The sequence below is a fragment of the Pelodiscus sinensis genome, chromosome 3 (assembly GCF_049634645.1).
Source record: "Pelodiscus sinensis isolate JC-2024 chromosome 3, ASM4963464v1, whole genome shotgun sequence".
NCBI lineage: Eukaryota > Metazoa > Chordata > Testudines > Trionychidae > Pelodiscus > Pelodiscus sinensis.
In genome coordinates, this window is record NC_134713.1 from 55,441,825 (window position 1) to 55,468,632 (window position 26,808).

The following is a 26,808-nucleotide window of genomic DNA, read 5'->3' on the forward strand; positions in this document are numbered from 1 at the left end:
GGGGCAGAGGACAGAGTGCTTATGGGTGCTGGTGCTGGGGCAGGGGTCAGGGGGCAACGGTCAGGGGACAGGATGCCAGAGGATGCTGGAGCAGGGGACAGGGTGCCAATGGGTCCTAGAGCAAGATCGACGGGTTGGTGACCATGGTTCTAGGTGCTTACAAGCCTATTGCTTAAAAAATTGTTCCAGTATCTTTCTAAGTATCAAAGTTAGGTTGACTGTTCTATAATTTCCAGGTCCTCTTTGTTCCAATTTTTAAATATTGGTGCTATGTTTGTCCTTCTCAAAGAAGGAAAAAGAGAGAGGAAAGGTAAGGAAAGAGTGCATGTCAGATCCTAACAGAGAGAGAAATGTAGAGGATAGAGCAGAATGGAATATATTAATCTACAATGGAAGGAAAGAAAAGGGGTAAAAGGAAAGAGCAAGAAAAGACTGTAATAATTTACAAATCTTATTTATTAGTAAGATGAATGGCAAAATGCTACATTCAGTAAACCACCTATACACAGTGTTAGAATATGGACTATGTACATACATGTACACACCATTTGAATTTGTAAGTATAGAGGATTTCCCTATGTCTCCTGGAAGTCATTCCTTTCTGGGGCTATAACTATCTAAATCTCTCCCAAGGACTTTAACAAACAGAACAATAAGTAACCCTGAAAGCCTTCAGCATATCTGATACAGAGGCCTACTGGTGTCAGTGGGGAAAGAGTTAGCTGTTATTTATAAGCAGGCCCTATTTCAGACCAGAGAATATCACTACACTCAATACACCACTCTCATGGTATTTATCCATGAAGGGTAGCATGTGAAGTTGTAATTTATCAGTGTGAGATATGTACAGATAATATTTAATGAACAATGGGTCTATATTCAAAATTATGCCTTATGGTCTTAAAGTAAAAGTTAATCAACAAGACTCACATGTCTCAGTGATGACCCATTGAAGTGGGATTGAGTTATCATCCTTTCCTGTTTGGCCAGTGTTGTAGCCAGCCAGAGGGACCGACAACTTCCATCGGCCCTCAGGCGAGATGGGGGGAGGGAAGGCTGCTCCGTGCCCCAAAGAGGAAGAGCCTCAGGTGGAAGCACCACACAGGTTTCAGTGCTGAGCTCCCCAGCCCTCAGAGCTGTGCAGAGCAAGTAGAGTGTTGCTCCAGCGGTGATTTAAAGGGCCCAGGGCTCCAGCCACAGTAGCAACTGCGGAGAGCCTCAGGCCCATGTGAATCACTGGGCCCTGGGGCAACTTCCCCCTTTGCCTCGCTCCCGGCCACCCGTCCTGCACGTTTGCAGGCCTGTAGTCAGCCAAGGCATAGCCAGGTTCATTTGTCACCCTTGCCCCATCCCAGAACAATTATTAAATGAAAAATACATGGAAGGCAACTGCCAACAGTTGAAACCACTTGGAGGTAAGAAGAGAACATTACAGCAGACAGGGGAATGCACGTTCTATGAAAATAACCAAAAGACTAATTCAGTTGATCACAGGGTAGAGGAACACACTACACATCCATTCACTGAGGAGACATGTTTGTTGCTGGCTGGGAGTGTGTCATGAAAGATGGGATCCAGGCTCCCATGAAGTAAGCCAGCTCTGCAACAGACTGAACTTTGAAGAGGGAGGATGGGGAGTAAAGGGGAGAAATTTTACTATCAATAAGTGGCCCTGGTTTTATTTTCTACTCTAACCATTTATTTCCATCACTCTCGCTTGTTCCTAGTGAAACCTCTAGATACACAGGAGCACCAACTTAAGGCAAAACTAGTAAACTGGGGGTATGCTGCTCTCTTGGGAGCAGAGGACCTAGAATTTCAATGAGTAGCTGGAGGTCACAGGGGAACAATTCAAGGGAACTTGGACATCAGGACGTGTCTATTGTTCCAGACAAAGACAGGGATGGTATAGCCCAGAGAAGAGCACTTGAGTTTAGGAAGCTTGAACCCATCTTCTGCAGGGAAGGCTCTCTATCACCAGAGACAAGGAAGAATAAGATGACTCAATGCCAATATACCTCTCACTGACATGCTCAAGACAATAGATTGTTGAATTTTGCTGCATGCCCTGAGAGAAGTGTGTTCCTTATGCTTTGCCTATATGGGGGATTTCTAATAGCTACTGCAGAATATTAGAGGGGTAGCCATGTTGGTCTGTGTGACCGTGCCGGGAAGGGCCCCTCGGGCCGTCCGTCCTCCCACGGCCCAGCGAACCGTTCTGAATGTCCCCACCAGCTCACCCGCAGTGCTGTCCTTAGCCGGTTTCCTCAGTCCGGCAGTTTCTAGCCATCACAATGCGATATCTTCACTCTCCAGGGAGAAGAGGAGAGAGGGGGGCCCGGGCCCACCCTCACTTATGGGCACCAGCCCAGGGCCCTAAGGACTCGGACTCACTGGGGTGCGGTCCAGCTGACGGGGCTTCCTGCCACAACTTGTTAGCCCACCAACCTTGTACAGTTCTGCCCTGGGCTACTTCCTCTCTCTCTCTCTCTCTCTCTCTCTCTACCCCACTGGCCTCCTGTCCTAGGGGCCTACCCGGCCTCCGGTGGTCTGGCCACTCAACCTCTGTACCGGGGTTCGGGTGCCCGTTGCCTCCCCGGGCCCCCTGCTATGTCCGCCACCCGGGCTTACCTTCCTTCCCATTACCCCAGGGAAAGGGGGGTGGAAAAGGACTGACCTCGCTAAGCCGCGTCTGTTTCCCTCCCCCCCACCCCGGCACAACTGGCACTGGCCGGGACATCGTCCTGACATCAGGGGGATAGCTCAACCCACCCCATAGTGTCCAGGTGGTGCATGGCCGGTGCCCCGTTCCTCGTCCCCCCAAACAGGGCATGCACAACGGGCGCTCCAATACAGGGTGGCAGCGCCTTGTCACAGTCTGTATCCACAAAAACAACAAGAAGTCCTGTGGCATGTTAAAGACTCACAGAGGGTATGTTTATACTACAAAGTTAATTCGAACTAACAGCTGTTAGTTCGAATTAACTTTAATAGCGGCTATACATGCAAACCGCTAGTTCGAATTTAAATCGAACTACCGGAGCACTTAATTCGAACTAGGTAAACCTCATTCTACGAGGAGTAATGCCTAGTTCCAATTAAATAGTTCAAATTAAGGGCTGTGTAGCCACTGTTGTATATCACCAGCACCAGCCAACTAGTTGGAGGCTAGCCCTTCCCAGGTTGCCCTGTTGGCCACTCTGGGCCAAACCAGGGAAACTTTTCTGCCCCCCTCCTGGCCCCGGAGCCCTTAAAGGGGCACGGTTTGGCTACAGTGCTCGTGCCATTTGCAAGCCTGCCAGCACCCAGCCAGCAGACCCTGCACCTGGCACGGCATGAGCCAGCCACCCGCTGCCACCCAGCCCTCCGCCTCTTCCCAGGACCAGGCTGGCAGCTCACAGGAGCCTGCCCGGGTCCGCAAGAGGCGGGTGCCCGCCTGGTCTAGTGTGGAGATCGTGGACCTCATCCAGGTTTGGGGGGAGGCCTCCAACGTCCACGACCTCCGCACTAGGCACAGGAATGCGGCCATCTAGAGCAGGATAGCTGCCAGCCTGGCCACCAAAGGCCACCCAACCCAGGAGCAGGTTTGCATGAAAATCAAGTTGGTCCAGTGAGACCCCCGACCCTGAGCTTAGAACATAAGAACATAAGAATGGCTGTACTGGGTCAGACCAAAGGTCCATCTAGCCCAGTAGCCTGTCTGCCGACAGCGGCCAACACCAGATACCGTGGAGGGGATGGACCGAAGACATTGACCAAGCGATTTGTCTCGTGCCATCCATCTCCAGCCTTCTACAAACAGAGTCCAGGGACACCGTTCCTACCCCCTGGCTAATAGCACTCCATGGACCCAACCTCCATGGCTTTATCTAACTTCTCTTTAAACTCTGTTATAGTTCTAGCCTTCACAGCCTCCTGTGGCAAGGAGTTCCACAGGTTGACTATGTGTTGTGTGAAGAAGAACTTTCGCTTATTAGTTTTAAACCTGCTGTCCATTCATTTCATTTGGTGTCTTCTAGTCCTTCTATTATGGGAACTAATGAAGAACTTTTCTTTATTCACCCTCTCCACACCACTCATGATTTTATAGACCTCTATCATATCCCCCTTTAGTCTCCTCTTTTCTAAGCTGAAAAGTCCCAGTCTCTTTAGCTTCTCTTCATATGGGACCTGTTCCAAACCCCTAATCATTTTAGTTGACCTTTTCTGAACCCTTTCCAAGGCCAAAATATCTTTTTTGAGGTGAGGAGACCACATCTGTACACAGTAGTGAAGATATGCCGTACCATAGTTTTATACTTCCCCTCCTCCTTCTTCCCTTGCTTCCCCCTTCCAGCTCCCTCCTCCCAGGTTTCTACCTCCCCTCTCCCACTCTCTCTCTTCCCCTCGCCCACCTCCTTTTCCCAGTCTCCCCAGAGGTTAATCCCTCCACCCCCCCAGTTTTGTTAAACAAAGAGTTTCTATTTTTGAACACACGTGTCCTTTATTTTTTACATCAGGAAGGGGGGCTAGGGAGGGGTAAGTGGAAGGAGGTGAGGGAGGAATGGGGCACGAGCCCCCAATGGAGAGGACTGAGGTGGCTCTGCAGGCTCCTCGGGGTGGAAGCTCTCCTGCAGGGCCTCCGGGATCCTGATGGACCCCCGATTGACCCCCCCCCCCCCGGATGGCAGCCTGTGGCAAGTGCAGGGGGGCTGATGGCCGAGTGCTGTGATGTGCCGAGTGTGGGCACTCAGGGCACTCCAAGACAGAACTGCTTTGCTGTCCCTCATCAAGGTAGACAATCAAGCGAGGAACCCTGAGAACTGTCTGTCTGGGTTGGGGGTCGGGTCCCTTTAAGCACAGCCCTCGGCTAGCCTGAGGCAGCAGCTTCATACTCTAAGTCCTAACCTGATGCCCTGCCGGCAGTGGTTCCGGCCATCCTTAACTTCGGTTCAGGGTCCACTCAATGTGGACATGCTATTTCGAATTAGCAAAATACTAATTCAAATTAGTTTTTAGGTCTAGATGCACTAATTTGAATTATCTTAGTTCGAATTAACTAATTTGAATTAAGTTAGTTCGAATTAGTGCTGTAGTGTAGACATACAGATTTATTTGGGCATAAGATTTTGTGGGCAAGACCCATTTTATCAGATGTGAAGACAGCTACAACAGAGCAAACCCCTAACAGAGACTAGGAGAACTACAAATTATACCAGCAAGTTATTCCAGGTTCAAGCAAAGCTAAGTGCCACAGGTTCATTTAGTGGCTTTACCTGTTATTTGTAGGGACCTATGCTACGGCAGCTACATCAACGGCTGAGCAGTGGGGGTCTGTGTTTAGGGAAAAATCACAATGTAGCCAAAACATAAGTCAAGGACTCCAATGGAGACTGCCCTGCTATCAGCACCCTCTTTTTTTATTGCTGGAAGTAAAAGCTCAAGCACCTGGAATGTATGCAACTGATACAGTATAACACAGGAAGAGAGGCAGTCCCTCAGACAGCTAGGACCAAAGCATCTAGAGCTTTCTAGGTTAAAACTGTTACTTACAATGATAGGGTGAACTGATAGCCTGAGTCCAGGTTGTTCCACATTACAAATTAGACGCATATCAGGACTTAGTTCGGATTAACTGTTACACCTCATTGCAGGAGTAACAGTTAATCCGAACTAAGGACTTAGTTGGCTACGTCTACACTGGCCCCTTCTTCGGAAGGGGCATGCTAATTTTGAAAGTCAGAATAGGGAAATCCGCGGGGGATTTAAATATCCCCCGCGGGATTTAAATAAACATGCCCGCCGCTTTTTTTCCGGCTTGGGGAAAAGCCGAAAAAAAGCTCCTAGACTGGCCCGATCCTCCGGAAAAGGGCCTTATTCTGGAGGATCGGGCCAGTCTATACGCTTTTTTCCAGCTTTTCCCCAAGCCGGAAAAAAATCGACGGACATGTTTGTTTAAATCCCGCGGGGGATATTTAAATCCCCCGCGGATTTCCCTATTCTGACTTTCAAAATTAGCATGCCCCTTCCGAAGAAGGGGCCAGTGTAGACGTAGCCAGTTCAGATTAACTTCTGACTGCCGCGTGTAGCTGCGGGCAGTCAGTTCGAACTAAGGGGATTTAAAAATGGTACCCGCCTGGGAACATGCAAATGAAGCCCGGGATATTTAAACCCCGGGCTTCATTTGCAAGTTTGAATGTCTACATTAGCCACCCTAGTTCAAACGAGGGGACTAGTGTAGACATACCCTTGGATACATGACCCTGCTCCTGGAGGACATGAGCAGGAGTAAAGGAGGGGGGCACAGCTCAGCACCACTATAAAAATCTGTTCCAGCACCTCTGCCTTTGAGCATTAAAATTAATTGTAAAATTAAACTTTTTTTAAAAAAGAATGAAGAAAAATGTTTCCTTTACACATGGGTAGAGCCATTTACGTTTTATTCCTGAAGCAGAGGATGTTACTCTGGTAGGTGGTCTCTGCTCATTTGTCATGCAATATTTACATCCGGGGGAGGGGCGACAGATTTGCCAGGTGGTGGGGGGGAAGGACGGTCCATGCTCCTGTAAGGGGCAGGGCCTTATGTGGAAAAAGCAGGGTTGGGGGCAGCCAGCCCTTCAGAACCGCCCGGCGCTCATGCTACTCCCACACCCAGCCCTTAGTGCCTCCTGGAACACACTACCCAGGGCTCTTGCCACTGCTGCTGCCGTGGCTTCTATGGCAACCAGGAGCCTCTGGCCCGTTAGAATCACAACTGCCCCCTTTGCCCTCCCAGCCCCTGATCAGCAAACTGTAATTCATGTACCCTGAGCTTTAAGAGTTACATTTCATCCATCATATGGACAGTCACATTCCCCAGTATATAATCTACAACACGCAGAGATCTTTGTAACTGGTATTTTAACATAAATTATTACTTTAAGAAGGATCGTGTAAGCTGTGCAGGCTCACTCTGCACCCACAGAGAGCTGGCTGTGTAGACTCAGGGCTTCAAGAAGTATTTTCTTCACTCCCTCCGAGAAATATATATTATACTGACAAAAGTGGTTATGTAGACAGGGCCTATCTAAAGAGCACTAGAGACAAATGTCACTGGTAACTGCTGAGCTGTGTTTTATATAAACACCAGTGCTACACTATGGAATCATGCTAACACGGAGGATATAACTAGAGGTTTGAGATGAAAGGTACTTCTATAATTGCTGTGAGGTGTAGATTTTAAGCTTAGTAGACAGTTTCCTACATCTGTCAGACAACTGACAAAAAACCTGGCTCATAAATGATTTTCCTTGAAAAAATTAACTATTCCTAGGGGAGTACTGTGTTTCCAAATGACATTTTATTATTGTTTTTTTAACCGAAATAGGAGGGAAGCTGGTAAAATGTGTACATGCTGCTTCCCTTTTCCTTTCAGGCCTCAATCAGGAAATGTTTAACATCGGGGTGGGTATTGCTGTAGATTAATGGCTGCTGCTTGGGAAGAATAGAGGGAATATTTTCTTGCCAGTACAAACATACATATTTATCCAACTAAAGTCTGTGCACCATAGATAGGATGACACCTTAGATGGACAGGACCTGATGCCAGTGCTATTCTGTAATGGCAATCTATACCTTTTTTCTTTTGTGTCATCGCAATCACTGAAACTGTCAGTGATTCTTTTCATGTCTATTTGTGGTTCAGGTTCTTTTTAAATCAATTTTTAAAAACCTGCTGACATTTTTCCATGTTGTTATAGGGGAAACATCCCCTCCAAATTGTTTACCCCTAGGCATGAGGCATATTGTTAAAGACTACATAATCTCTGCTTGCTTTTTGTAAGCAGTAAGATACTGAGGCATAATAACTATTGTATCAAGCTGTGTGTGGCTTTTTAAATTAGTTTTTGGCATGGGCTTGTTTATTTCTTATTCCATTCTGGAGAGGCTATCTTTATAGCTCCCTTGCCCATGGATACTGGGAAGAACTTCAATTGCTGCAAGTCTGTATGTGCATTTTTTCCCTCCTGCTTTCTTACAGAACGTTTAGACACTTGCTGAATTTAGTGGTGTATGAAACCCTATTTTTCTGTAAACTCAATACGTAGATATGGCTGGCCATCCTAGGAAACTTGAGGACAGACAAATCAAAGTGCCTGCCTTAGCTCTAGGAACCAAATCTCAGGAGAGCTACTGGAGATCATTGTAGTTTTTTAAAAAGTTATAAATATCACTGTTAGGAGATGCCCGTTTAGCTTGTTAGTGTATTCACCCCCTGGAGCAGAAATTAGGGATTCACATCCCATATTAAGGTTTCATTATCAGTACCAAAAGCAAGCCATCAGAATACTGAGGGTCATTGAATTTTTAGAAGTGTGGTAAGTTGGATCTGTGACCTGATAGATATTAAAGACTTTATGGCATCTTTTGCAAAAATATTGGTTAATCCTAGAGGCAAAGCCTACAGTCATTCTCTCAACAAAACCTTGTCACATTTGCCCATATGACATTTGTTCCTCTGGTATTTACATGGTTTCCAAAGATAAAGCTGTCCACCCTGTTTTGCATGTACTGGACCTTGTCTTGATATCTTGAAGAGGAAAGATGCTTTATAAAGCATCTAACCAAGGCACCAGAGAACGCTGCGGCTAACAAGAGCCAATTGTTCTAGAAAGCAGCTAAGAAATGTAACGTGGACAATCCAGAAGGTTTGAAGACCAAGCTGACCCCGGAGTTTGCTTTGGCTCTATGAATCAAAGCACTAGTCAAGCCACTGGCAGTGCAAATACAGATCCGAAAAAGAAAATATGTAAAGTGATACAGTGGAGTAGGTCACTGGGACAGCCTGGGAGTCATTCCAGGATATTCACCCTGGCATTATTCTTCTCTGGCTTGTACTCATTTATGGTTACAAGGCAGATCCTGTTCTCAAGCCAGACTCCTTTGGCTTACCCACTCTATTGACAGTTCAATGCATTTAGCACAAATGGGTAAATCATTGAAATGGGTGTTTAAAGTCATATTAAAATGTTATGGATTAATAATTAATACTTTCCTCTTCAATAGCACCTTCCTGCTGAGGGTCTCGAAGTGCTTCACAAACACAATCTTGACTGAGGACTTTGGCTGCTACTGCAGTTCAGCGAATGATTGTACTCAGTTGCCATAGAGGATAATGGGCAGGTGGATGGGCCTTTAACCATTCTATACCAACGATGTTCAGTGAGGTGCATAGATTGAAGACCCAGCTGTGCTCTAGTGAAGTCCATAGGAACTTACATGAAAGAGAGCAGGGCCAGGAGTGCTTAATCTGTAATGAAAAAGGTGCCAGGGAGCAAGCTGGGTGTCTGGAGAGCAGCCACTGCTAGCTGGGCCCCTAGCTTGCTAGTAGCAGTGCAAAAGTAAGGATGGCATGGTATGCTATCGCCACCTTTAGTTCTGTATTGCTGTTGGTAGCATTGCTGCCTTCAGAGCTGGGCAGCCACAGAATGGTGGCTGCTGGCCAGGAGCCCAGAGGTGCTGAAGCTATGAACTGCCTGACCTAGCCGTGTCACAAATTAATTGCTGGGGATCAGGCTGTAAGAGACTTAAATCTCCTGCAACGAGGCTTGTGCCTTAACAATGGTATCATACTTCATCTCTCCCCCATCAGCAGAGCCCTCCCGTTCATAGGATGATTTGGAGTGGCTACCCCAAGTTCCACACTTTGAGGGGTCCCACAGCAGCCACCCCAACCATTCTATGGATGGGCCTTGCGTAGGGCAGCACCAGGAGTCACTCCCCTTCCCACATTCACTGGTGTGAGAGCTAGAGCAGCTCCGCATCCAGCCACCACAGAAAAGTGAAGTACAGTGGGCTGGGAGAGCAATGTGGAAGAGCGGAGCAGGCTGTCGAGCTGCTCTGCTCCCGCTGCTGTGATGAGTGTGGGGGAGGGCGGGAGGAGAGGGGAGGTTGACACCTGCTGCCACCTGGCCCCAAGCAATCTCAGCTCAGGTTTCAGAGGAATACAACCATAATTTTTAAATGACAAATGGAAACAAAGAGAATGAAATTCTGCACGATTTTAGTGTTACAAAAAGTTATGCTATTGCTTCTGGGCCAAAATTCCAATAGCCATGTGGTCTATTAAAAATGGAAAAAAATCAGCTTGGATGAGATTTGCAGCTATGTTTGAAAATATCAGCTTGTGTGTGTTAATTCTTGCAAAAATACCCAGTCATAAAGCTCGGCTACATCTACACTACGAGTTTTCTCAGCAAAAAATATGCTAACGAGGGACTCATTTGCATGAGTCTCAATCTCATTTGCATATTTTCTGCCAATCTGTTTTTGAGCTGGGGTTTTTGCGCAAAACAAGCAGTGTGTTCATTTTCTTTTTGCACAAAACCCCCTTTTTCCGCAAGATCGGTAAACCTCCTTTTTTGGGGCATAAGGATCTTGTGGAAAAAGGGGGTTTTGTGCAAAAATGGCCACACTGCTTGTTTTTGTGCAAAAACCCTAGCGCAAAAACAGATCAGCAGAAAATATGCAAATGAGATTGAGACTCATACAAATGAGTCCCTCATCAGCATATCTTTTGCTGAGAAAACTCGTAGTGTAGATATAGCCGAGCTTTATGACTGGGTTTTTTTGCAAGAATTAACACACACAAGCTGATATTTTCAAACATAGCTGCAAATCTCATCCAAGCTGATTTTTTTCCATTTTTAATACACCGCATGGCTATTGGAATTTTGGCCCAGAAGCAATAGCATAACTTTTTATAACACTAAAATCGTGCAGAATTTCATTCTCTTTGTTTCCATTTGTCATTTAAAAATTATGGTTGTATTCCTCTGGAAGGTGCATTTTGTACGTGACTAATTAAAGTTGAAAAGAAGAGAACAGTTTTGTTTCTGCCACTGCATGAAAAAAAAGTGCTATTTTTTTTCCCTGCTGGCAAGATTTTTTTCTTTTATGTGCATCTACTAAGAAAGCAACAATGAAAACACCAGAGTTTGGTGATGCAATACCGCATGGAATAATAGTGTTCAGTAATGACCTTGGGCCTCTTGTTTTTGCAGTGGTGGTGTGACTCAGATTTCACACTGAACTTAGAGGTTGATCACTCAGAACATGGTTGTTTCCTGACAGTGGATTAATGGGGAGGCAACAGGAGTCAGTTCAAAATTAAAGGAAAAGTCCAGTGAATGTGGCTTTCAGGAAAAGCAGGGCACAAAAAAGTTCCATGTTATCGTGGTCCACTGGAAAGAAGGGGCTGGAGATAATAAAACATCTGACCTCATTTAAATGGCACAGGGACACTGTTAGGAGAATGCAGTGAGGGGATGCCACTATGGGTGTGTCTAGACTACATGGCTCCATCAATGGAGCCATGTAGATGAGGCAGGACAACAAAGGGAAATGAAGCTGCGATTTAAATAATCGCCGCTTCATTTAAATCAAAATGGCCGTTGCGTTGTGCCAATCAGCTGTTTGTCAGCACAGCGCAGCAGTCTAGATGGGGATCTGCCAACCCCAGAACCCTTTGTCGACAGTTCCTTTATGCCTCGATCCTTTAAATCACCGCTTCATTTCCCTTTTTTGAGTAAACTAATCTAAAGGGGTCCGTCAACGAGCCATGTAGTTTAGACGTACCCTATGAAAAGAAATCCCATTTTCCCTTCTATTGCACCATCCCATTAGTAGCTAAATGTGTAAACTCAGCCACGGAAACAGGAATAGCTCTTAGAATGTTGCTGTGATTCACAAACATACACACAAGTGCAGTATAAAGAGCTAACTTGTTTTATGCATTTCCCACTGTCACCTCCAGTTCTTTTCCAACATTACTGATATCCAGGTTTCTCCCTTGCAATTATTAATTGTATTCTGGGTTGTTTTCCCCATTCTGCTTGTTTGCATCTTTCCAAACAGAATCGCTGATTGTTTTCTGCCCACATGCCTAATCTCTTTAGCCTCTTAGTATTTCTCTTTCTCTTCCGTCCAGTTTGCAACCCCTCTTAATTAAGTATCTGCAAATCACTAGGGCTCCAAAGAACCTGTACATAATAGTGACTTCTGCACCCCACTAATCACCTCAACCCACATCTCTGGAGTTAAGGATGTGATGCACAGCAGCAGGAGACATTCGTGCACTAGCTCTTATTGAACAAGTATGCTAAAAATATAGCGTAGCCATGGCAGCACAAGCAGCATGAGGGGCTAGATTCCCTGAGTATCTGCCTTCGGTCTCTTAAAGGCACATACTTGGAACAGCTAGCTTGCCCTGTCCTACTTCTTGCACTGTTGTGGCTACACTCCACTGCACAATTCCAAGTGCAGACATACCCTGAGAGAGGAGTGTAACAAGGAAAAGACACCGAAGAGTCATACAAGAGAGAAAATATCTGATTTACCTGCAGCTCTCCTTCCATTATACTGAGGAGCCGGATTAAGTCCTCTTTAGAAAGCTCTATGGATTTCTTGTTCTTTCGTTCACTGGGTGCTGGTGATGTCAAGTGTCGTTTTACAGTCCCTGAGACCATGACCTCCTCTTCCTTTCGATGGGATTTGTTCTTTTTCTTGGCATCTTCCTGAAGGTTTTCATTCTCTGCCTTCCTGGTAATTGGCTTAGAACTGGAGAAATGCCCATTAGGAGAGCTTTCTCCACCTTGGTTTCGCGATCTCATCCCCACCTAGAGAGAAAAAATTATAAAGATGCATTTTCTGAGCATGTAAAACTATTTACACGAGCCCAAGATCTACAGCACAATTGTTGCTAAGAGGCCGAACCATCTTTTCCTTCTGAGTACCAAGAAAAATGCCACGCTCAGTGGTAGAGTGCTGAAAAGCTCACCTACATCAACAAGTTTGTCTCTGGAATCCAATGAAGCAAAATATTGATTGTAAGTTTAATAGAGCCCTAAAGCAGGGTAACTGTACTTGTCAGGCTGCTGGTGTGAGTTACAATGTATGGTGCTTAAAATGAGGTGGGCACCTGGCAACTACAATTTTCCAATCTCTATTTTTTCCTTCAGTTCTCTTAGCTCACGGTAAGAGAAAAAAATGAGAACACAAGGGTTTTGAGGCAAATTGTGATTTAACAGCAGAGTTAACTGAAAGACTGTAATTAATATTTATAAAAGCATGTACTTGGAGTGTAAGTTTTCTAAGGAACAGGGGTAAGAAGGTATCTGACAAACTAGTGTTGGGTTCAATGTTGGTAATGAAGATAATCCTCTTACGCAGATCCTCTTCATAATTTCTGGTCATGATTATTCTGGTATCAAACTTTCCATCCCTCCCTAACACCTATTGGCCTCATACTAAACGCAGGTGTTAAAATAATCTATTCTGGATGGATGTCATTTTGACCATAGAAACACCTTGTTCAAGCCATCCATTGGGCTTCCTTTAACTACATGAAGTTGAGGCTGCTTCTCCTCACCTTCAAGGTACTTTCCATCATTACATGGCTGCTCTTACCATGTTGCCTGCCATGCCATTTCCACTCTGCCCAGAACAGCCCCATTTACCTGTTTGTTGGTTTATTTCACAAACATCTATATCTTCTTCTGTGCTGCCCCCGACCCACAGCATGCCACTCCCTCCTAGATCTGATCAATAATCCTCTGTTCTTATCACATTGCTCTTTGAGACTCCCCTATGCCTCAATGCCTAGGAAATCAGCAAGACAATTATGATCTGAGGGGAAGGTGGGATTTGTTGGCTTTCACTTTGTATACTTCCAATTATAAACTGCAAAATGTGTGACTGGATAGGCAAGCGTATATACTCAGACATCCATCATCCCTACCTTCTCATCTGCCATGGGTCACTCATCTTTGGTAAGCTCTTTGAGGCAGGGACTTTATTCTTGGAAGTATTTGTACAGTGCATAGTACTATGAGGTCCCAGATATGATTTTGACTCTGAATACTACTATAAGAGATCTTCAAAATAGTAATAATGAATTTTAAAGCCTGTTTCAGGGCCAAATTCAGAGTTAAGGAGCAAAGAGGTATAAGTTAGACTCCCTGATATTAACTAGGTCTCCACTAAACTCAGATTTCCTTATACCTACTTATTAATGAGTAAGAATGTAAATGGCTGTAATTTATATGTAATTTAATTTATAGTCAGAATAAGGATTAAAAGATTTCATTTAAAGTAAGAGGTGATCTCTTCAACTTAATAATTATATTCCTCCTTTTCCATTTTGTGCTGCACTCCTGTCTTCTGGCCCCTTAATGTGTGAGTTAAGCCAATTTAGACTCCCTTACACTCAATTAGGTTAGGTAGGCAGATTCAGAATGAACATGTACAGGAGGAAAAGATATAACAAGTGGAAGAGAGTGGAAGGGAACTTGAGGCAGCATACATATAACAAACTGTTTGAGGGATCTAGAGAAAGTAACAACATCTTATACTCTCTAGGCCTTTGACATTCTTAGGGCTTGAATCTTTGATCGCTTATATAAGGGCAAAACTGGTATAATTTCATTAGTCTCAGCAGTGTAACCTTTGATGTACAAGTTAACAAGTCTACAATCAGGCCCCTAGATTTTTCTTACACACACCTAAATTCACTTCTGAATTTAGTTTGCACTTTGTTCTCTAATCACAGAAGATTATTTTCAGCAAATACTGCTAGTTTGGTGTTACCACCAATCTGTGTTGATGAAGCAGAAGTAGCAGATCAGTAATGACAATGCAAATCTTAAGGTTAAGTCTGGCAAATTAGTTTGGGTAATCTTTCACAGAGCCTACAAGGGTTTACACTTTAGTTGATTCTAGCCAGTGCTATAAATACCCTTGTTTACATTAGCCTGAAGTTTTCATAATGTGTGCCAGATTCTTTTTCATATTCATCTGTTATATACTAGTGTAACACCATTAATGTCTATCCTGATTTATAACAAAGTAATTGAAAAGAGAATCCATTAAAAAAAAATAATGGAGATTGCCAATCTCCTAGAACTGGAAGGGACCTTGAAAGGTCATCTAGTTTAGTCCCATTTCCTGCCTTCACAGCAGGACTAAGTACCATCCCTGACAAATTTTTGCCCCATCCCTAAATGGCCTCCACAAGGATTGAACTCACAACCCTGAGTTTAGTAGGCCAATGCTCAAACCACTGAGTTATCCATCCCCCCCAAGTCTTTTTAAGCAAGAGATATCTGTCCCCCCCAAAGTGTTTTTAAGCAAGAGAATATCATAATGCGGTTGCTTGCATTGTACGGTTATTTCCACCCAGACAATATGTGATACAGGTATACAATAGTTATTAACTTCCTGAAAGCCTATGCATTATATTAAACACAAGAAGTATGTTTTCTAAAAACAGATCTCCATTATAAGCATGAACAATACCTGTGGAGCTCAGGAAATCTTTTAGGTCTCAGGTTTGTAATGGAAAAATAAACATTGTACTGTGTTTCCTTTCAGATAGGGCTATTCAGTTTGTTTGGTTATAATGGGTTTTAAACTCCACAAGCATGTTTCCTCTCCAAGACGGAGCATTTGGGATTTACTTTGTCTCTCTTTTCTATGTACTTCCTTCTGCGTCCCTCTGGTCTCCAGCAAGAGCACCTACAACAGTTTTTATGGTTTAGACTTGAGAATGGATGATTTCATGGTTTTAGAGCATCTTATGTGCTTTATAAATAGGTATTTCAGATCTTTATATATTTATTCCAGTGGAAACCAGATTGTTGCATTGCATAGTGCTCTAGTTACACAACAACCTCTGCATAAAGCCTTAGAACGTAGGTGCACAGATTAGTTAAATTTGACTCACGTCCAGTTGAGTAATGCTGTTCAGAAACCTCAACTGTGTCATAAACAGCTAGCGAAGGGCAGCTGTATATGCCAGACTTTCTGAGGGACTTCATGCTGCTTTCTTGTGTCACCTCATTCTGGAGCACATTAACAGGAGATTCGTATGTAATTGTCTTTCTCTGCTTGGCACTGAGGAGACCTCAGCTGGAGTGCTGAGACCAGTTCTGGGTGCCAAACTTTAAGAAAGATGCGGACAAGCTGGAGTCCAGAAAAGAGCAACAAAAATGATAAAATGTTTAGAAACCCTGACCTATGAAGAAAGGTTAAAAAACTAGGCATGTTTAGTTTTGAGAAAAGGAGACTGAGGCAGGACAGATAGTAACAGTCTTCAGATAGTAAGGGTGCTATAAAGGGGATGGTGATCAATAGTTTTCCATGTCCACTGAAAGCAGGACAAAAGTCATGAGCTTAATCTTCAGCAACGAGAGTTTTGTTTCTATTTCAAAATAGAAGGATAATCTTGGAATAGGCTTCCAAAGGTGGCTGTGGAATCCCCATCAGTGGAGGGTTTTATGAACAGGTTAGACAAACTCCAGTCAGGGGTGGCCTAGGAATATGTGACCTTGCCTCTGTGCAAGGGTCTGGATTGATGACCTCTCAAGGTCCCTTCTAGCCCTAAATTTCTACCTTGCTAGCACCATATGATAGAACCTCTTTGTTGTCACACACCAATGAAAGTCTAAACAACAATTCACATAGGATAGTAACTGAGCCAAGTGTAGGCTCACAAGCATGTAACTAGTGTCTATTTAGACAAAGATTTAAAAAAAATCTGGGGCCAGATCCTCAACTGATGTGACTCAACATAGTTCTATTGAAGTCCTCCTTTAAACTGAATGACAAAATATACTACTATTGCATCTAGATTAATTAGTAATCCCAGATTTTCATAGTAACTGCTGAACTGAGAGCTTGCTTGTCTACTATTACAATCTTAGCTGACTTTTTGATATTTTTTTAGCACATGTAATATTGTTTTGCATTAAATTTGAAATTGAAATAGGTGTCGCAGACATTCATTTACAATCACAGACACTAAATAAACAATCTTTTAAGATGTAAACTCACCACGATAAGTGTGATTTTAAAACCTGCTCTCCCTGTATCTTAAACTCCTTCCCTCTGTGCTCTTTCCAAAGCCTCTGCTGGATGCCAAGGTGTTGGATGCTGCTGCCAGAGATGCACGTAAACTCAGGATTAAATGACAGTAGCTGAGATTTAAGTTTTGATACTCTGCTTTATAGAGCACTGTGAGACTAAGGGCCAAATTTACCATGCTCTGGCTGCTTTGCAATGCTCTGATGATGCAAAGCAACTGTAAATCTGACTCAGGTCTGGGAGGGAGAGAGGGTATGGGAAGGGGTAAGGAATTGGGGTGATTATTGGCTCAGCTCTTGTGGGTGGGAACAGGTGACTCCATGTGGCCCTGAACTTGCAGGCTCCACCACCACCACTCCCATTGGCCGATTGGTTCGCAATTTGCAAATCTTTTTCTCATATAACTCTGCAGTCTAGACATAGCCCAGGGTCTATACTACATACTTATTTCAATATGACTATGTTGCTCAGAGGTGTGAAAAATCCACATCCCAAGCAAGTCAGTTATACCAGCCTTAACCCACACGTGAAAGCACAATGTCAACAAGGCCATGTCTACAGTAGGTAATTATTTCAAATTTATCAAGTTTGAATTGGGATTGCTCTTGCCTTAGGCAGGGGGCTGGTCTGGATGACCTCCTGAAATCTCTTCCAACTCTATGATTCTATTATTCTAATTCGGGGCTCTCGATTTTACAGATTCAAAGTTCTGTGTCCTCACTACAGGGAAGAACTGAATGTAGTTCAAAGTACCACATCCACATTAAAGGAGCCTGTATCAGACTCAGAGCCCCAGGAAGCACTCTGGAGAACTGTGGGAGGCCTCCTGGAGGCTAATTAGTTCAAATTAGTGGCACTGGAGCATCTATGCTAACTTTATTTTGGAATTACAAGTTCGGGAATAGTGTTATTCCTCATGAAAAGCAAGATTACAGAGTTTTAATTCCACGCAGAGCTGCCCAAGCTATGGGCTGACCAGGTGATAGCCCGGGGCGCCTGATTGTAAGGGGTGCCATGCGGTGTTGCCGGGCCAGTGGGAGTGGGGCCGCGCATGAGCTGCATGCCCAGGACCCGGGGCAAAAAGAATGAGCTGCGTGGGTGGCACCGCACGCCTGCAGCCCGGGGCTCAAGAATGGCTTGGGCCGACTCTGATTCCCCGGCTCCCTAGTCCAGAATAATGGGCTTGGTAGCGTGCATGCATCACTTAGAAAATTGAGCTTGGGGGGCTAATTTCAGACTAAGGTCCTAGTGTAGACCAGACCTAGGAGAGCTTCTCCCACCGACATAATAACTTCACCTACACAAGAAGTGGTAGTTGCACTGATGTAAATTTATAGTGTAAGCCCCGGCAACCTGCACCGCTTTCTAGGATATACCAAGTGCTGGCTCATATGGAGATGTCAGACTCCCTATAGCCACACTCCAGCTGTTCTGAGTAGCTTGTTATACAGTGGACATTAGCACTGAACATGCCTTATTCGCAGGAAATTGCACAACTGCATTTGTGACTGACCCCTGTTTGGGGGAAAAAAACATATAATAGGCCTGATTTTGTGAGGTAGTGAGTACTCTACTTCTCAGTGCTAAGTTTTTTTTGATTCACCTTAACCTTCATGGATATTAAGGTTTACTTAGAACCTCTTCATAGACATATAGCTATTAGAAAGATTGGGTCATGGGTATTTTGTCCATTGCATTTTTTTCCTGCTTTCTACGCTTTAAAATTCTTCCATTCCTCTAAAAGAGCAGCTCCTGACCTTTAAAGCAGAACTTAAAGAAACCTTGTCACCATTAATTCTAGTCTATAATTATTAAACATTTGTTTCATCATATGACTGCTGGAAAATGCCTGGAAGTTTACTGGACAGGCAGTGCAGTCTAGCTGGCCTGCCAAAATCTTTCTTTGCTCCTCAAATGGAGAGTCCTTGATATTAGATAAGCATTAGTCATTTCTGTATTGTTAACAGAACCAAGTGTGTATCCCACAAGGTTACATATACTGTGAACTTATGAACCACACTTAATCTTTGTTAAGATTTTTTGTTCCCTATCAAAGAATAGTGTTCCCTCATACTGGATTCATTGCTGCAAAAACCACAACAAAGTTGAACACCATCTTTGTTCACAGGGTGCTATACACAGGGTGCTATAATGAGCCCTCGCACCCCCTAAAAGCCTTTTACCTTCTCCCTACACAGCAAATGGGGTAATCAACTCCTCCCCAAAATCATGGGCTTCTCAAAGGGTATGTCTAGACTGTGGTGCTATTTCTGGATTCTGAAAGTATCCCAAAATATCAACACCGTGTCTTTAAATGCTCCCACTATTTCCAGAAATAGTTGGTATGCTATTCCAGCATCCCTGAAACCCTCAGGGTTAAGGAATTTGTTGGAATAGTGCCTTATTTTGAAATTTGGCACTGTTTATACAGCACCAAATTTCAAAATAAGCTCTTTTGACCTAGACTCGGAATAAGCTATGCAATTTGCATAGCACAAATTGAGTAGCTTATTCCGACAGAAGGGTGTGTCTAGACGCATTCTAAGTTTTCCTTCTCCCTCTACTTCTCCCTGTTTCTGTTTTAGGGTACGTCTACACAGCAGGGCTAAAGTCAGAATAAGCTACACTATTTCAGCTACATCAATTGCGTAGCTTAAGTCGAAATAGCTTATTTCCTCTTTTGGCGGTGTCTGCACAGCAAGAAGTCGAAGGAAGAGCACTCTTCCTACGACTTTCCTTACTCCTCGTAAAATGACTGTTACCATGAGTCAGAGCAAGAAGTCCTCCAGCTTGACATTATTTTGAAATAAAGACTTGTAGTGTGTTTTGGATAACAGTGTTGGTGTAGATGCCGCTGTGTAGACGTGCCCTTACTGTCCTCAGCTGAGGTGCTGAACTACCTTGTTAACAAGTTAATCCTCCTGTCCTTAATCAATTATCTCCTCAATTTGGCCCATGGGGGACACTTGCCAAGTGCACAGAGTGCTCAGTGAGCCTTAAATTACACTCACTCTGTCTCACTCTCACAATAGCTTTTCTGTTTCCAAGATGGCAGGATGCTGTTAATATTCATGCAGCTGCTGCCTAACTTCCGTAGACCCTTGCCATTGTCCTTCCGATGACCCAGGAGTGATATTCTTCTGAGTGGGGCAGTGATGTGATATATCACTGTTCCAGTATGATAGTATCTGCAGCTGGTGCTGTGTTGTGTGATTTTATTTCATTGTGACACATTCTTAGTGTTTTTGTTACTGTTATCATATAACATATATCATATATAAGTATGGTATTATCTGGTATTGTCCATCATTCAATGGATAAACTATAACACTGACCTTTTTAACTACCAGAAACTACCAAATACCAATTCAAGGGGAGTATCAGACACTGAGCATTCCTCAGACTTATGCTTTGCTGGGACAAGGATAAGTATGAAAGACAGAGGGTTATTACTGAAAAGATAAAAGGACCCAGATCATTAAAATATTTTAACATAGGGCTGTCAAGTGATTAAAAAAATATTGTGATTAATTACACCAGTAAACAAAAATAGAATACCATTTATTTAAATATTTGTGAATGCTTCCCACATTTTCAAATATATTAATTTCAATTACAGAGAACACAAGGTACCCAATGCTCACTTTATGTTTATTTCTATTACAATATTTGTGCTGTAAAAACAAAAGAAGTGGTATTTTTCAATTCATCTTACACAAGTACTGTAGCACAATCTCTTTATCATGAAAGTTGAACCTACAAATGTAGAATTATGTACAAAAATAACTGCATTCAAAAATAAAACAATGTAAAATGTTAGAATCTACAAGTCCATTCAGTCCTATTTCTTGTAAAGCCAGTTGCTCAGCCAAACAAGCTTGTTTACATTTGCAGGAACTAATGTTGCCCAATTCTGTTTACACTGGTATTTACATACCACTGTTGCAGCCAGTGTTGCAAGACCTTTATGTGCCAAATGTGCTGAACATTTATATGTTCTTTCATACTTTTAACTACCATTCCAGAGGACGTGTCCATGCGGATAACAGGTTCTGCTTGATAACAATCCAAAGAAGTGCATACCAATGCATGTTCACTTTCATCAGCTGAGTCAGATGCCACCAGCAGGTTCATTTTCTTGTTTGGTGGTTTGAATTCTGTAGTTTCTGAAGTAGAGTGTTGCTCTTTTAAATCTTCTTAGAGCATGCTCCACACCATATCCCTCTCAGATTTTGGAAGGCATTTCAGATTCTTAAACCTTGGTTCAAGTGCTGTAGCTATCTTTAGAAATCTCACATTGATATCTTTGTATTTTGTCAAATCTACAGTGAATGTATTCCTAAATGAACATGTGTTGGATCATCATCCAAGACTACTATAATATCTAATATTTTACATAATGCAGATAGAACATGGAACAGGATACATACAGTTCTTTCCTCCCTCCCTCCCTCTCTTCCAAGGACTTAAGTCACTAATTTAATTAATGCATTATTTTGTAATGAGTGTCATCAGCATAGAATCAGGTTCTCTGAAATGGTGACTAAAGCATGAAGGGGGACATGAATGTTCAGCATACCTGACATGTAAAAACTTTGCAGTGCCAGATACAGAAGTGCCAGGGAAGCATCTGTTCTTATTTTCAGGTCACATTGTAAATAAGAAGCCAGAAGCATTATTTCTCATTAAAGTAAATAAACTTGTTTGTCTTAGTGAGTGTTGAACAAAAAGTAGAACTTTGTGATCTGGTCTTGTAACCTCTAAAGCAAGAATGGGAAAAATACTGCCCACCAGCTAGAACCAGCCCACCCAGTATTTCTATCTGGCATGTTCAGCTTATTAGCAAAGTAAGCATGTAGCATGTGTTCAGCAGCCCTGCCCCCACCATGCTCTGTCCTGCAGCCTAGCTTCTCCCAGGGCTCTCCTACTAGCAGTGCACGGGGGAGGGAAAAAGGGGAGAGGAGAGTGCTGAAGTAAGGGTGGCCCTTTGGCCCCTGTATCTCATCTCTGCAGAGCTGGGGTTGAGAAGAGAGACACACACAACAGAGCTGCTCCAGTCTGAAGTATGGTGAGTGAGATGAGTGCCCATCTGAAGAGGCAGTGCACTATTTCTAAGATTTCTCCAGCAGCCAGTGATCTCTCTCTCATACATACTCACACTCACCTTACATACATGCACACACTCTCTTCTCCCTCCTCACATACTCCATCTCTGCAGAGTGGGGGAGCAGGGAGAAAGCAGAGCAAGAGAGCTTAAAGAGACAGTGTGTGGTGCCTCTCAGAAACTTACCCAGGAGCAGCCAGCACACACACTGTCACACACCCACACACACAGCCTGTGCCAAACACACTCTCCCGGTCTTTGTCACACACCCACACAGTCTGTACCAAACCCTCTCTCTCACATACACTCTCTCTTTTTCTCTGACCTCCAACCCCAGCCCTTCCTCCCAAGGCCCCGCCCCTTCTTCGAGCCCAGAGCGGGTCCCTGACAACTTATCAAAATTTGTGAAGTGACTCCACTGCAAAAATTATTGCCCTTCCGTGCTCTAAAGTTTTACATTGTTTTGTTTGAATAAAGTTATGTTATAAAAAAATGTGTAAGCTGCACTTTCACAATAAAGAGGTGGCTGCACAGTACTTATATGAAGTGAACTGAAAAAGAATGATACAAGAAAAATTATTCACTGTGCCAGTTATTTGGTAATAAAAATGCAAAGTGAGTGCTGTACACTTTGTATTCTGTATTGTAACTGAAATCAATATACTTGAAAATGTAGAAAAACATCTAAAATATTGAATACATTTCAAAATTGTTTAGCAGTACAATTAAACCTGTGATTAATATTTTTTATAAACCACGAGTTAACTGCAATTAAATCGACAGAACTAGTTTAAAGCCCAGAAATCTTTAACACCCCAACAAGTCAGAACTGAGCTATTCTTAGTGTGTCAGTAATTTCAGTTTTCTCCCTGAGTTCATTCTAATAAAAACCAACGTGTTGTTCAGGGTATGGATTAGCAATGTGCATTCAGTTCCTGCAGAGACCTAAAAAAGGCAAAGCTCTCTATTCTGGTAAACCACAACAAGCCTGAATAGCTCGGTTTTTATACTTGTCATTCATTGGTCCCAATTACCTCAGAGTAGGGTTGGCAGGCATCTGGGTTTTTTTAACGGAACACCTAGTCAAACAGGACACTGGTGGTTCTGTGCCAGCTAGGCTAAGGCCAGTTCCCTTCCTGCCCTGGCTCTGCCTCGCTCTTGGAAGCAGCCACTAGCTCCCTGCAGCCCCTAGGCACAAGGAGGTTCCCCACACTTCCTCTTCCACAAGTACCAACTTCACAGCTTCCATTGGCCAGGTATTCTTGAGATATCCTTCCCCATCCAATAATTTACATACTGTGAGAAAACCAGACCTCATGATACTTTTAACTTTATGAATGAATCCCTGAAAACCAGAAACATAAACATGAAGAAAAGTAGCAGAACCCTTGAACACCATGAAAAACAAACAAAATGCTATTTCCCACATCTATTGGTCAACACCATAAAAACAACATTTTTGTTGTACTTATTGATCTCTGGGGTTGTCCAGCTGTGACATCAGTCTCTGAGAGAAACGAAAATAACCTAGAGAAAGCTCTATAGTGATGCCTTTCCAAACATTGAAGAAACATTTCTAAAAGCCATAAAAGCAAAGCTCTAAGTAAATGATTTGTTCAAGCAGTGGAATAATTATTGAGCTATAGTACATCAACATATTTTAAAAATAAGACTGCGGCATGCTCCAAACCCAGTTTACCTTAGTGTGTGATTGGATAGATTGTTAACATATTTGAACAACTTGAGGAAGATGGCAGCCAAAGTCAGCCCTCAGATCCACCTGCTCAGAACATTGGCCAACTGAACTTGGAGCGCAAGCCTAGATCATCTGCCTTTGCCCTCTGTTATTTAACAGCAAAGCATTGTGCTCCTGTCTGGTGTTGCTTATTTCGTGCAAAACTGGTTGATGTAGAGGTTAACAAAGTTATGTATATTGTTACTGGGACTTTGAGAGCAACTCCGTCGCCATGGATACCAACCTACTGTTGTACATAGACATTTTCAATCACTCACCAGCCTGCCTTTATGCCACTACAGGACATGATGCTGGAATCTGCTTGGCTTAACGAGTGGTCAATGATGACAGTCATTAATTGCTCTCTTGTAATTGACCCAATCATATAGCCACCAGGTTTTGATCTACCAAGACACCCGTGGTCACCTCTGAACTGGTTTAGGACAGAGAAACTGAGCAGCCAATCTCTTCAGATGAGAGTTTTCTAATGACTCACAATGCAGCTGTGAATAGCTTCAGACTATGTTGCGTATCCTTGTTGAGTGCCCACTGACTCATGATGCAACACACAAGAGACCATAGGAAGCAGTTGGAATGTAGAGTGAGCCACTCCCACTTCCTGCACAGGACATGCCCCCTTCTCTGGACCCTAGGGGCAGAGGGCTATTCCAGCAGCTAGGCACCAGCGAGCAAGCTTGCCTGTGCAGCAGGTATTCTCTGGAGTCCCTTTACAGTCTCTTTTTGCAAGAGATAACTGGCATCACAGTGGGTGTTTATAGTAACTCTGAATCTTCAAATATAGCCACAGAACACACATATTCTTTGATCTCTAATGTGTGTACATAAATAAATATAAATGTAAAATGAAGTAAATAATCCTGAAATGAGTGGAGGCAGGGGAGAGGCGTCAACCCAAAATATCCTCGCATCCCATGGCAGCACAGAAACACCCCAGCACCCTGTAGTCAGCGCTCCAGGGGTATGTCTAGACTACATGGCTCTGTCGAACCATGTAAATTAGAACCATGTAAATTAGCCTACCCAACATAGTCAATGAAGCGGGGATTTAAATAATCCCTGCTTCATTAAAATAAAAATGGCCGCCGCACTGTGCCAACAATCAGCTGATCCGGCACAGCGCGGGAGTCTAGACGCGGATCGGTCGACAAGGGAAGCCTTTGTTGACCACTCCCTTATGCCTCGTGAAACGAGGTTTACAGGAGTGGTCAACAAAGGCTTCCCTTGTCGACCGATCCGCATCTAGACTCCTGCGCTGTGCCGGATCAGCTGATTGTCAGCACAGCGCGGCAGCCATTTTTATTATAAAGAAGCGGGGATTATTTAAATCCCCGCTTCATTGACTATGTCGGGTAAGCTAGTTTACATGGCTCTGTCGACAGAGCATGTAGTCTAGACATACCCCAGAAGTCTAGGAAGACTATGCATTTTTAGCAGATCTCCAAGGCACTTGCTCTGTGCAGCATATTCCCCTTGGAGCCTGGTGAAACTTTCATAATCAGTGTGTGATGGGGGGTACCAATCTTGCACTGGCCTGGGAGGGGTTAGCCATGCCTTCTGGGATGAGAAGGCCCCTCCCCCATAGCACTGCTGAGCATGCTCCAACTGCAGGCCCAGTATAAAACCCAGAGGAACCACTCAGTTGGGGCTGACCACAGCAGGGGAAGAAGCGCCTGCCAGAACCCAGGAACAGCCACCACCACAGCAGCCCCTGCAGCAAACAGACAACTTGGAGAGCTACTAACCGAGAGGACGCGGGTGGGGAATACGCTGGCTGGTGGCTGGGGTAAGAAGTAGCCCAGGGTGGAGAGCAGACTTCCTGGCAAGCATGGTGTGTTTTGGGCGGATTGTCCACTGAGCCAGTGGTGGGATATACCTACTTGCGACAGGGCCCTGGGCTGGGGCCGGGTGGAGAAGTGGCCCAGGCCTCCCTACCCCATCCTCTCTTGGCCCCCACGGGGCATGCTTTGCCACGGGGGGGGGGGCAAACCTATCACAATAGAGACTGAGCCTTACTGTCCCACTGCCAGTGGTGCTATAAACTTGGCTGCTGGGCCTTACAACCTTGCTAACAGGGACTAGGCCTCTGGACCTTACTGACTGAGAGCACTACAGACTAGGCCCACTGAGCCATAATGCCCAGCCGATAGAGGTCATAGCTGGGGCCAGATTATGGGTGAGACACTCCATCTGGTCTCCCAGGGGGATGGGCTACTCACCCTGTGACTTGGTGGAAATGAAAAGAGGAAAGATGATCTTGTGAACTTCCAGGACCAGAAGTCAGGTGATTTGTCAGGCTTCTTAAGGAGCATTAGCACCAGGGAACAGGCACCTCTACAGCTGATTGACGTGACAACCAGTCTACGGATGTAAAAAAAAACAACCCACTTTTCTCTGTGGGCCCTTGACATTTCTAGGGTTGACACTCCTTTCACTTCCACAGTCGCTACTACCAATGAGCAACGTTGTCAGCAACTCTGCAGGATTAATCCCATGGAATCTCCTGGACCCTCTCCAGACATTTTATTACAGGAAAACTATGAATTTTCAGTGTCATGTCCCCAACTGTCTGACTTGTTTTCAAAACCTAGAAACATTGACCACATGCTGTATGATGCCCCTCAGATTTTTCTTAGCACTCTTTGCATTCTAACAAAGTAAACTTTCGTTAACGTTGCTTTCTTCAGTAATCAGCCTCATCAGTATTTCAAATCAGTTTGCTATTGAGTTCACTGAGGGACCATTACAAAGTTCATTGAAGTCAACATTTTATTTAATTTCCCACATAAGCAAAAGAGTCCGTGTTACCCAAGCATTTTGCAAAGTAAACATTTCTTCAGTTTAGCTGGCCAGCTCTGAAATTCCTAAGATTGTTGAGAATTATTTCAGTTTGTCCTATACCGTTGATCTGAGGTTTGTGATAAATATAAAAATGTATTTATACTTTAAATGCCTTTATGGCAGAAGTTCAACTGTTGTTTCTGGTATTCTGCTCTGAGCTAATCCTTATTAAGTACTTTTTGTATTTATGTATTTCATATTGGAAGGTACCCAGTGGAGACGTGATAAGCTG

The 26,808-nt window shown here is 43.9% G+C and overlaps 1 protein-coding gene across 3 annotated transcripts in view; it reads right to left on the reverse strand.

The window, feature by feature from the left end:
- Window positions 1-26,808, reverse strand: part of FILIP1 (filamin A interacting protein 1) — a 147,294-nt gene that overhangs the window by 89,207 nt on the left and 31,279 nt on the right. For all 3 annotated transcript variants that reach the window (XM_006131943.4, XM_006131944.4, XM_006131945.4), the window contains one exon: window positions 12,357-12,635. In XM_006131943.4, the coding sequence (XP_006132005.1) occupies window positions 12,357-12,629 (273 nt within the window). In that variant the 5' untranslated portion in view covers window positions 12,630-12,635. Of the gene's footprint in view, window positions 1-12,356; window positions 12,636-26,808 lie in introns of those variants that run through there.